This window comes from Pseudorca crassidens, chromosome 13 (assembly GCF_039906515.1).
Source record: "Pseudorca crassidens isolate mPseCra1 chromosome 13, mPseCra1.hap1, whole genome shotgun sequence".
NCBI lineage: Eukaryota > Metazoa > Chordata > Mammalia > Artiodactyla > Delphinidae > Pseudorca > Pseudorca crassidens.
In genome coordinates this window covers 22,167,936-22,181,111 of record NC_090308.1, presented here as the reverse complement: position 1 = coordinate 22,181,111, position 13,176 = coordinate 22,167,936, and the positions used below count along the sequence as shown (strand labels likewise).

Below are 13,176 nucleotides of genomic sequence, written 5' to 3'. Positions count from 1 at the left end.
CCCCCCTCTCAGTCATTGGTAGGATAAATAGTTTAAAAGCAGTAAAATTATCTAAAATGAATAAAGGCTGCCCACATCAAATATTGGCTAGAACGTGTGAAAACAAGAGCTTTCGTACATTGCTTGGTGAAAATGTTAGATGTCATAACCAGTTTGGGAAGAGATTTGGCAGATTTTTACAAAGTTAAACATACACCTACCTTTTTACCCAGCAATTCCTTGGTGTTTATCCAAGAGAAATGAAAACATATGTCCAGAAAAGACTTGTTCAGGAGTGTTCATAGGAACTTTATTCATGATATCCCAAAGCTGTGTAAACAACCTAGATGTCCACCAGCAGAGGAACTGATAAATAAATTGTGCTGTTACTAAGGTATAAAAAGAGGCTACTGATATACCCTAAAACATGCATCAATTTTGTAGACATTATGTTGAGCAAAAAAAGACCCAAAAGAATACAAACTGTATGATTCCCTTCATGTAAAGTACTACAATAGACAACTTGATTCTAGTGAAGAAAATTAGGAGTTTTTGGTGTATGGAAAGGGGAAATTGATCCGGAAAGGGATATAAAGGAGCTTCCTGGGGAACTAGAAATGTTGTATTTTGATAGGAGTATGTTTTACACAGGTAGATCTTTTTGTCAAAACTCAAACTATACACTTAAGATGTATACATCTCAAGGTATATCAGTTTTACTGCAAAAAAAGTTAAATATTGAACTATTGTTTGTAGGGTTTTTTTTCTTGATGATATTGAGTTGGCAATTCTAAAACTGCTTACTCTATATTCGAGGATTGTGCAAATGAGTAAATATATTGAGGAAGCCAGATTTCTCACTTCTGGGGAAAGAAGTTACAGTGGGGGGTGGGAGAAGACTATATTGTATTATATTGTTGGATTGGCATTGGAGATGTCCATATTAACTCATGCTTTTAAATATACAAATAAGGCAAAATAGATATATTTCTATAAACAGTATGTATGTGTACTATAAATGGGTGCATATACAGTATATGCATGTATTTGTATATACAGCATATATACATAGGTGTGTGTACACATGCACATAAAACATAGTTCCTATATCTCTGTACTGAAAGAACCTAGAAGCAATGATGCATCAATAACAGTGAGCACCTCTAGTGCCTGATTTTGGGTTCTAAATACCCTTCGTCTATAAAAGGAACCAGGACTCTCATAGAAAGGACTGAATCTAGGGCTGGGTAAGGGAAAGTACTAAATGAAGCTGGATCTTCTTACTGTGCCAGAAAGTAAAGAAATGGTTCACATAATCACAGGAACATGTCAGAAGGATCCAGAAGCCAACTTGAAAGGGTTCCCACTGTCGGCATCAGGGACAATTTGACTATCGAAATATGAATGATATTAATAGGTAATGCATTGAATAAAATAAGAATTCATTCGTCCCTACTGAAACATACAATGGAATAAATAAATGAATGAATAAATAAATAATGGAAGGATGGAGAAAGCTCCTTACAGTAGCGTTCTAACTAATAAATAGAGAAATGACAATGAAGTTAGAAATCATTAATGGGATTTAAAACTAGTGGGTAGAAAATTTGGTGACGAGCAGGATATTTACATTAGTCTCTAAATGTCTCCCCTCAGATTGCTTATTAATTTTAAAGGGGAAAATAGTAAGCCAGTAATGGAAAAACCTGTCTGACACCACTTTAACCAAGTCGTCAAACCTAACACATTCAATATTGGGACCAGCTGATATTCTGTGGCTCCTAATAAGATGAAGTGAGAAAGGCAAATATCACTTCAGTGCAAATCCTGTGGAAAATGCATAATCTGAACCTAATCATGAGGAAACATCAGACAAATCCAAACTGAAATGTCAAGGTCAAGAAACACTAACAAAGGCTGTTCCAGATTAAGGGCTAAAAAGATAATGACAACTAAATAATATATGCTTTTTAAGTTAAATAGACCCAGGGGAGGAACTACCAAGGACATCATTGGGCCAATTGACAGAATTTATTGGGACTGTGGATCAAACAGTATTCTTGTGTAAGTGTTAAATTTCCTGATTTTATTAACCATTGTGTGTGAGATTGTCCTTGATCTTAGAAAATGATTAATGAAAGGGTAAGGGGGCAGAGTGACTTCCAACTTACTCTTAATTGGTACAGAAAAAAATGCAGTAAACATTTTGCATATTAATATGTGCATAGGAAGTCCATGCATATATGAGTAGATTGATAATACAAAATGTAAGCAATTGGGTGATCTGAGTGAAAGATATCGTGTACTAGTTTTAAAACTTTTCTCCAAGCTTGATGAAATTATATAAAGTTCCTTCACAAAACTATATATATATATATATTTTTTTTTTCTCCCCCAGAAGATAGCATTGGCTTCTTTTCTTGCCCTGGTGGATTAGGTTTTAAATAGTTAATGTTCATACCTTCTTTGGATATCTTTCAGCTAATTGGAGTGTACCTTTCAAATATTATAAAAATAGAGTAAATTTAAGTATTTGTGTATTATAGTTAAGATTTTTTGGTACAGTTTTACTCTCATTTTTAAAATTTGTTTTATAAAATTCTAGTTGCTTTGAAAAATATAAAGGTATAAAAATTTTGAATAAGTCTCCAGGAAATACATATTATTTGTGATAACACTTTAATATTTGAATCATGATAGTAAGTTTGTTGAATATGTATTTTTAGTGTTTCTCATTGTGCTGTGTCTAGTGTTCCTGGGAGTTATATAGAGCCCTTGTTTGTGTAATATACTTGGGAGAATTGAGGGCCTAAGAGTATAAATGTGTTATCTGTGATGTTACCACCAGCTTAGAGATTCTTATTTTCTTTTGTGTCACTAACTACTTTGAAATGTTATGAAAGCTGTGGCTTCTCTCCCATGCATATGTGTATTGCTTTTTTTTCATATAATGCAGGGGGTTTCACGGACACCCTTCACCCTATCCACTGACCCCTCCCTGCAAGCTTAAGTGAAACTGTGTACTGAAGTTTAATGTTCACATTTATTCGTTAGCAAGAAGTGTTTCACTCCAGTTCAGTATTTTTCTTAGTGCCGTTCTAGGACAGCCAGCTTCAGAATCGTTTGTGGTACTTGATTTAAAAAAAAAAATGGATTCCAGAATCTACTGTCCATTCATTCATTCACCAAATATTTGTTAATGTCTACTACATGCCAAACACTGTTTTAGGCAGTAGTAATACAACAGTGGATTAAATCCCTGCCCTCGTGGTTATCACATTCCTCTGGTGAAGACAGACAATAAGCAAATAAACACATAAAATGTATAGTATGTCATATGGTAAGTATTGTGGTAGGGATCCCATGGTAGGGATAGGAAGGTCAATTTAAATAAGGTATTTGGGGAATGTCTCACTAAGAAGGCAACATTTTAGCAAAGCCCTGAAGAAATAACGGAGTGAATCATTCAGATGTTCCAGGAAGAGACAAGAGAAAGTGCAAAGATTTGTGAACAGCACAGGTACCTGTTAAAGTTCAAGATACAGCAAGGAATACAACGTGGCTGAATCTAGAGTGAGGAAAGTGCTGGCAGGTGACCGTGGGGAAGGGGAGTTCAAATAGAGTTGACAGGATTTGACTGCTATCTTTAAAGTGTTATTACTTGCATTATAATGGACAACGGTGGAAATAGGGGCACCGTTAGTATATTATTAATAATCAAAGTGAGGGCAGTGGTGACTCAGACCAGAAATTGCAATAGAAGACATGGTGAGAAACTGGATACATTTTGAATGTAGAACTGACAGAATTTAAGATTCATTGGTAGAATATGAGAGAAATAGAGGGCTCAAAAATGACTTCAAAGGTTGGGGCTTGAACAACTACAAGACATTTACTGACGTGGAGGAACGAATTGAGTAGCGGGAAGATCTGAAATCGGTTGTGAACTTTGGATGTTTTGAGCTATCAGATGTACAAGTGAAATGCTGAGTTGAATGTATACATCTTGAAGTTCAGAAGAGAGGTCTGAGCAGAGAATATGAATTTGGGAGTTGACCGCACAGTATTTAAAGCCATTAGACTGGAAGAGGTCGTCAAGGTAAAGTGTTGAAAACAAGAAAAGAAGTCTAAGAACTGAAGTCTGTGGCACTCCCCACCCTGGAGATGAGAAAGAATCACTATGAAGGTCTGAAAAGGAACACCCAGTGAGGCAAAACCAGAAGACCAGGAAAGCAAGTGAAAAGGGGGTTGCGAGGAGGAGGGAGTACTCAACTTTCCACGTTAATGGGGACAAGTAAGATGACATGTAAACTTTGGATTTAGCAAGAGAAGTAATCCTTAACCTTGACAAAAGCAGTTGCAGTGCATGCTAGGGATAAAAACTTGACTAGGATGGGTTCAAGAGGAAGAATTGGAGACAGCTAATATAAAGCATTTTCTAACACACCATTGTAAAGCAATTATACTCCAATAAAGATGTTATAAAAAATAAAGCATTCTCTTTCAAGGTGGCTAATGGAAAATGCTAATGGAAAATGATTTATATCAGGTTTTCTATAATTTGGGCCAGGAATTTTTTTTTTTCATGTGGACCATTTTTTTAAAGTCTTTATTGAATTTGTTACAATATTGCTTCTGTTTTATGTTTTGGTTTTTTGGCCGTGAGGCATGTGGGATCTTAGCTTCCCAACCAGGGATCAAACCCACACCCCCTGCATTGGAAGGGGAAGTCTTAACCACTGGATTACCAGGGAAGTCCCAGGAATTTATTTTTTTATTACACCCTAATATGATTCTTACATGCACCAGGTTTGAGAACCCCTGTTTTAATGTATGATTGGTGTTTGCTGGCCAGTCATTCTTCAGTGTAGCAAGTGCAAATGATTTAAAAATTAAATGAAAATTCTTATTTAACTGCTGACTCAGTGGCTAAAATTTGCAGTTGTCAGTGACTCTCATCAATCCAGTTACAAAACAGGAACATAGAGGCCAGGGACAAAAGTAAAAGTTCTTTTTGTAATTCCTGTTTCCCAGAAAGGATGTCTAATCAGCCAAAATAAGTTGAAAAATTTCAAAAATATTGACATCTTGAAATTCTCCTCTTCAAATATTGTTTAATATTTAGCATCCTTTATTTTAAAGAAAACAATGAAAAGGTGAATTAGTTTTGAGTTACAACTGCCAAAATCTGCTCAGAATTTAAGCACCAGTTTCTAGCGATGTCTTGGAAATAGTGTGGAATAAAAATCAAACTGTTGTGTTGATTTATCTGCTTTGGGGAAATTTTTTTAAATGTTATTTATTAAAATGAACCCATTTCAGGTTAGAGTAATGTTTTTTAAACTTCACATACTAATGAAGGAACCCAACGTGGTTTAAATGTCTCTACACTGTTTATACTATGAAATTAGGAATGAAGGAACCTTCTAAAGTCATTACAATACGACTTACCCAATTAAGGCTTTAGGCGATGTTAAATTATTTCAGACCAAAGAAAGTCTGTCTCATTTTTAAAAGACTCCAAAAGAAAGTAACTTAAACTTTCCTAAGCAATTTATTCATTTACTTTCAAAATGATTCTCTTTATATTTAAAGTAACATTTAAAAGCCCGTTTTCTGGTTCTGAAGAACCTAGGGGCAGGACAGGAATAAAGACACAGATGTAGAGAATGGACTTGAGGACACGGGGAGGGGGAAGGGTAAGCTGGGACGAAGTGAGAGAGTGGCATGGACATATATACACTACCAAATATAAAATAGATAGCTAGTGGGAAGCAGCCACATAGCACACGGAGATCAGCTCATTTCTTTGCGACCGCCTAGAGGGGTGGGATATGGAGGGTGGGAGGGAGACGCAAGAGGGAGGGGATATGGAGATATATGTATACGTATATCTGTTTCCCTTTGTTGTACAGCAGAAACTAACACACCATTGTAAAGCAATTATGCTCCAATAAAGGTGTTAAAAAAATAATAAAAAAAGCACACTTTCCCTTATTGTATATATTCCTATCTAAATTACAAATTGCAGTTTGCTAATTGTAGCTTACCAGAACAGCCCTAAATTGAATGGCTGGGTTGACTACTAGTGTGACATGGGATAAGTCATTTTACTTTAGTAATGCCACTTCCTCATCTCTATAATGTTGGCATTATAGAATCCTAAGAGAAAAAGATGAAGAAAATATTATGGACTTCAGATAATACAGGTGTCACATTTAGTGATGGAAGTTATTGCCTACATTGGACTCCAAAGCTCATGCCTAATTTGTTCATCCCATTACCTCTAGCGCTTAGCATGGTGCCTGACTTGAGTAAATGATAAATAGCTGTTGACTTGCTGGGAGTCAGGGTAGCTCATTACGGGAATAAACATTTGAACTGAACTTAAGAGAAGAGGAGACTTTTGGCAGAAGAGGAAGCCATATGAGACAGGGAGAATAGCATGAGAAAGACTGCAGGTGAGGCAGAATCCCAGCTGGTTTGAGGGAAATGGTAGGAAATGAGACTGAAGCCATGTCCACAATGTAGAAGGCCTTGAATGCCAGGTTAATCTGTATTTACATTGAGTCAGTCTTTTAATGTCTCAGAGCCTTAGTGTGAGTAAAACATGACCTGCCTAAATTTCAAGGTTGTGGTAAGGACCAGGTAAGGGGAAGTGGAGCAAAATATAATTGTACCTGGAAGAAAATGAAAATCAACGTATGGAACTTTTTAAAAAATGGAATATATGAGAGGATTGTTTTATAAGAGAAGAGAAGTTAAATATACAAATTCAGTAATTTGAAGGGTTACTTTTCTTTAGGTTTCTGTATGTTGTACTACTTATCTATAGTAGTATGTAGAGAATCTCACATTACAGAATACTCAACTAAGTATCTGGACTGTATGCAGTACTTGTAGTTATTGATGACTTAGTGGATCTTTACAAAAGGCAAATTACAGTTGTTTTCAACATAATTAAGTCATGTGTTCTCTCCAACTTTAATGTGCATACAGATCACCTGGGGGGCCTTGATGCAGTGCAGATTGTGGTTCAGGAAGTCTGGGGTAGGCTAGAAGAGTCTGCATTTCTAACAAGCTCCCAGGTGTTAGCAGTGCCACTGGTCCATGATTATAATAAAGGTCAAATGAAAATATAAACTGAAAATCAGTAGTCCATCTGAAATTCCAGATTTTACTCTTGTATTTTTAAAGCAAATTTTTGTCTTATTTTATAGCATGTAGCATAAATTTTAAGCCAGGAAAGAAGAAGAGGCAACTAGCAGGTTCTTCACTGATTTTGCATTTCTCTTTACAGCAACCTAGTGATGTATTATTTTCCCCTTTTTAGAACCGAGGTAACTGAGATTTAGAGTTGGTAAATAAAATGTTAGAAGGTCAAGTTTGCGTAGCTGTCGGTCTAATGTTCATGTGTTTGCTGTAACCACTATAGCATCTTAGTTCTTTGTTTGTTTTCATATATTTGTACAGATTAATTTTTCCCTCTTTAGTGAAAATCGTTTAGTATGTTGTTATTTTACGTTTAATTTTAAATTCAATTTAGCCTATTTCTGTCCTGTGCATAAAAGTTGCCAGTTTTGCTGAAAGGACACTCCTGTAATTCCATTATAGACCTTTTCTGAAACACAAAACCACAAAAGAGAACTAGTTATGTGTCTTGAGGAAGATGGCTTTTCATGAAGTCTGTCAAGCCCTAGGCAGTTGGTAGAATCCCATGATAAAGTGGGGAGATTGCCAGAATATATCAGAGCTGTACCATGCAAAAATAGGTTTTATCACAGAAGTATGATTGTCATCATAATGTATATTTTTATTTGACTTTTTTACTGCAGTCTAACATTGACATAAAAATATTTCTTTTAGAATGTGAAACACAGAAAGTATGCAAGGTGGAAGGCAACATATATTCACAATTGTTTAAAGAATGGAGAGACTCCTCAAGCAGGGCCTGTTGGGATTGAAGAAGATAATGGTATGTATTTATCTAAGTAAAATGATTTAGTAGAATCATAATTGCTCAATATATTATTATTCAGAGTTTTTAGAAGGAGTGATACAATTTTGTTTCCTTCATCAGGTCCAAAATCAGGTGTAAAATTATAAACTTAGGGACAAGTGAAAAATTAAGGCCAAACTGTTCTAATATCTGTCTGTGTCAACTGCTCTAATATCTGTCTCCGGCCTCTAATCAGATTTCTTTCCTACGTGGGACAGGCAGTCCTTTTTTAATCTATAAAATGTTTCCAAACCACAAAGAACACTGAATTTATTTTGTATATACCTGAGGTGGGTTTTTTGGGGGGAGAGGGGCAGGTAATACTTTCACATGGTTAAAAATTTATACAGTATATAAGAAATATGAAGTGAAATTCTCCTTTCCACCATACCCTTTATCTTCCCAGATTCTACTGAAACCCAAATAAGTAAATAATGTTTTTAGTGTTTTGTGTATTTTTACAGAGATTATTTTTTATAAATTACTAGTAAATAGGAATATATACCCTCACTTTTTTCACACAATTGGTAATACACACACTGTTCTACATCTGGTTGGTTGGTTTATTTATTCATTCATTTGGAGGACTATTTAGAATTTTATAATGCCACTCAGTAAAAAAGCAACACTACAGTTCTACCTATAAATACTATGTGTAAACTATTTTTGCAGCTCTTCTCCTAGAGGAGCAAGCTTTTATGCATCATTTCAAGTGAATTTTTTGCTATCTATTCCTGAAGGACACTTCATGATATATCCTTGTTTAATCTTGAGGTAGCCTTTTTCACATAGAATGCTTCTTGCAGTCATATAATAAATGCCTTGCATTCATATAATGCCTTAAAGCTTGCAGATCATTTTCATGTATCTCATACCCTCAAAAATCTCCAAGAGATAGTTGGTGTTATTTCTGTTTTACAGAAGAGGAAATTGAGGTTCTGGGTTTTGGCCTGCCTAATGTCATGGAACCACAGAGAAGGAGAACCAGAAGTTGAATTATTACTCAAAGTCCTTTGTTCTTTTTACTAACACTATAGCATGAATACTGTAATATTAAGTTGTTATTAAGTGTTTAAAGTTAACTATTCTAAGACATGGTTAAGTTTTGGAGTTATTTACAGCATGGCGGTGAAATTGGATTTTTTTCAAGTGTATTGCTACAACCTTATTTCTCACTTTTTCATTTAATATTTCGGAATGTTTTACATACTTCCTTCGCTGCTTTAATACTGACCACAGTCAGGCATGTTTTATGTTAGTTCTACTGTTTACAAAACCATTAGTCACTTCCAGTTTTCCAGAAGAAAAGATCCAAGATCCTTAGCCTACCAAGCAAGACTCACCACGATCTGGCACTGACCAGTTTTATTTCCTACTCCTGTCTCCTGTTGTCTTTGTCCACTAGGGCTGCCAGAGCAAAATACCATAGACGGGGTGGCTTAAACAAAAGGCATTTATTTTCTCACAGTTCTGGAGGCTGGAAAATCCAAGATCAAGGTCCAGCAGAGTTTGGTTTCTGGTGAAAATCTACTTCCTGGCTTTCAGAGGACCACCTTCCTTCTGTTCTCATATGGTGGAGTGTCAAGGAGAGGGGGCAAAGGAGGGGGAGAGGCGCAGATCATTCCTGTTGGATTAGGGCTCCTCCCTTATGACCTCACTTAACCTGTAGTTACCTCTAAAAACCCTGTCTCCATATACCGTCACATTGGGGGTTACGGCTTCATCATACGAATTTTGGGGGGACAGTTCAGTCCATAACACCTATATAAACCCTTTATTATATCCATAGAAGTTAACGGCAAGAAAGTACCTTTGTCTCTTTCTTTAATTAAAACCATTTCTCCCTCCTAAAATGTTCATCTTTCTTTACCTGTCTGAATCCTGCCTTTCTGTAAAAGCCTTCATGTGAATTTCTGCAGAGCTATTTTATGTATGTATTTATAGTTTCTTATAAAATATATATTTAATAAAGTGAGTATTTTTATAATTTATGAGAATGTTTATAATTTATAGAGCACATGCTAGGTGTTAGGCACTGTGACAGATGTTTTACATATATTATCTAATTTAGTCCCCATATAATTCTGTTGGTAGCTGGGCATCCCTATTTAAGCTCTAATGACTAGTTAATGGAACCTAGGATTTGAACCCAAATCTTTATCATTCTAACGTCTATGCTCTTATTCTACATTTAAGTGGATGTATTTTTTCCTCAACCAGATAACAAGACTTAACACGTATATATTTTCCCCATTGAGCCTTCCAGGAAAATGTCCCAATCAACCAATCAACTTAACATAATCTAGTCTTCCCTTGAGAACATAGTACCAACATGATGAGAAACACTTCTGTGCTTTAGCCATGGTATAGAGCCCCAAATTTGTAATGACCTCCCATTTCCTAGGGCATACCCTTGTGCTTGCATTTTTTAAATCTTATACATTTTTTTCATTCATTTTTTAAGAAACTTTTTTTTTCTTTTTTAAAGTCATTTTGTTGGCGTTACCTGGGTACTAGGGTTGGATAAGACATGGTCCTGTACTGTAAGAGCTTACATTCTCATGGGGAGCTATAGGTTAATAAGTAGTTATAGTACATGTTGGTAAGAAGTGGTGCCTGAGCTGAGTCTTAAAAGATAAATTGAACTAATTAAGTCAGGTAAAGAAAAAAGGGAAGGATGCTACAACTGAAGAGAATAGCATCTTCAAAGGCAGGGAGGCGGATTGAGAACTGGCCAACTGTAAGAACTGAAAGAAAGGGAAAAAAAAGAAGAAAAATGTTTTTGAAAGTGAATTGGAGAAAGATAATTCTGCAGGTTGTAATGTGAATCCAGGAGCAGTAATCCAAATTATAAATAATGAAAATCTGGGTAAGTTATTGGCCAGGGGGGAATAAAGAGAAGGAAGTATAGTTAAGGAAGTGTAATCAATAGGATCAAGGAACAGTTTAATATGAGACAAGAGGGAGAAAACAGAAAATGATTCCTGTTTTGGGCTTTTGTGCTCAGAGGCATGGTGATTCCATTCAAAGAAATGGCTAAATACAAGATGAGCAGGTTGGTGGGAAAAGTCAAGGGAAGGCATTGAGATGCTAATGTGATTACTACTTGAAGAAGTTCAATAGCGATTAGATATTCTACCCAAGATTTCAGAAGAAAGGTCAAGGCTGAAAGTAGAATTTTGGAGTTGTCAGTTTGAAAGGAAGAAGTGAAGCCAAAGTAAAATGCTGGATCACCCAGGGGGAATGGGTTGCTTAAGAATTAAAACCAAAGGTGGAACCAACCTTTTTTCACCTTTAGTAATCATATTAAATTGGAGTCTGAAGCAGAGACACTTTCGTTATTACATATAAGGTACATACACATATGTGTAGTAAATGTAAAAATACATGTAATATTCCTAATTACTCTCAAACATTTGATTTGAAAGATACTTCACTGCTTATATATGCTTATGTATGAAAATACACCATGAAAAAAATCTTTGTTTTTTTAAACATATCATTTTACTTTTCAGTAGTATTTCTGAGGTATCATTCTAGATACACTGAAATACCTATAAATGATCAATTTTGTTTTTCAGGCACTCTTTCAGCATCAGTAACTTTCTCTAATCTTAAACTTTTTAACCTTTTTCTCTTGAAAGTGTTGATTATTATCTTGATCTCTTTTGTTCTGAAATGGTTGTTTTAAGCCCTCTATAATACTATAAATTATTAAATCTATGTAATTTTTATTTTGCTTTCCCAAAATTGGCTTAAATTGAGCTTGTAATTTTTATTCATTATTTTCATTCAGTTTTTATAGAGCTTCTGGATAGTAAAAATTGTTAGCTATAGAATACTAATAATCCTTTTAGATATAAAGGAGAATATTTTCATTGTATACTTTTCAACCTGTTAATTTAAAAAATACCCTGGTGTCATTAGGTGTTAATGTCATAACATCTAACAGTGTCTGCTCAGAAATGGCTTACGGCTCTAAAAGAGGATGTTATTAAATCTGAATATGTATGCAAAAACTCTTCTTTAAAACTGGTTTTTCTTTTTCTCAGTGTAGCATTATATTCTCTTGTGTTTTTAAATTTTATAAGATATTCTAGGTGTAAAAGGTATTATGTTTAATAAAAGTCTAATTTTCTGTCATTCTGGAATTGAATTCTAGTAAAGCTAGTAAAAAATAATAGATACTATACCTTAGTTAATTTAGAGTAAGAGAAAAAGAAGTATACTTAATTTTTGAAAACAGTACTATGTCACCATATTGTCAGAAAATACTTAAGGAAGCCATATGATTGGTACAAAAAAGTGTTCTAGAAAAAATTTAGGCTCAACTGAAGGAATATCTGTTAACATTCAAACTCTAAGTTTCCATATCCACTTGGATATGGAACAACAAAGTGGCTCTCTTATTACTCCTTTCTACATAGACAGCTCAATGTGAAATTTTATTCCTTTGTTTTTGTTGATTAATTTGTTGAACAACACACAGGTAATCATTTAATAGCTAGTAAACAATAAATATTGAGTAAAAGGCAGCTGTCAGAAAGTAGAGTTCTTATGGAGAGCATAAATGTGACATGTTTTGCCAAAAATGTCCTCCATTTTTCATAAATTTAAAGAAAATTTATTTTTAAGAAAAATATAATATATGCAAAGATTTTACAGAGTTGGAAAGTATTAATTTAAAGAAATGTTGATCATACTGCCAGGCACAACTAAGTGTTTCAAGAAAAGGAAAAAAATTTAAACAATTATTTTAAGAGAAGCTGCTTATCAATTGCATTAAATAGAATTACATTCAAATGTCTGTCATGTCCGTATAGCAAAATAAGAATATTTGGCATTTCTATTTCAAAATACAGATCTTCCTCAACTTACAATGGGGTTATATCCTAATAACCCATCATAAACTGGAAATATAATTTGAAAATACATTTAATACACCTACCCTACTGAACATCATAGCTTAGCCCAGCCTACCTTAAAAGTGCTCAGAACACTTACAGTAGCCCACAGTTGGGCAGAGTCATCTAACACAAAGCCTATTTTATAATAAAGTGTTGAATATCTCATGTAATTTACTGAATAGTGTACTGAAAGTGAAAAATAAAATGGTTGTAAGTGTATCGGTTTTTTACCCTTGTGGTTGCGTGGCTGACTGGGAGCTGTGGCTGCAGCTGCCCAGCATCACAGAGAGT

At 34.8% G+C, this 13,176-nt stretch overlaps 1 protein-coding gene across 1 annotated transcript in view; it reads left to right on the top strand.

Annotated features, from left to right (window-relative positions):
* VTA1 (vesicle trafficking 1) overlaps nucleotides 1-13,176 on the top strand; it is a 64,925-nt gene that overhangs the window by 31,404 nt on the left and 20,345 nt on the right. Inside the window, exon 5 of the mRNA XM_067701920.1 lies at nucleotides 7,846-7,954. Coding sequence (XP_067558021.1) covers nucleotides 7,846-7,954 — 109 coding nt within the window. The remainder of the gene's footprint in view (nucleotides 1-7,845; nucleotides 7,955-13,176) is intronic.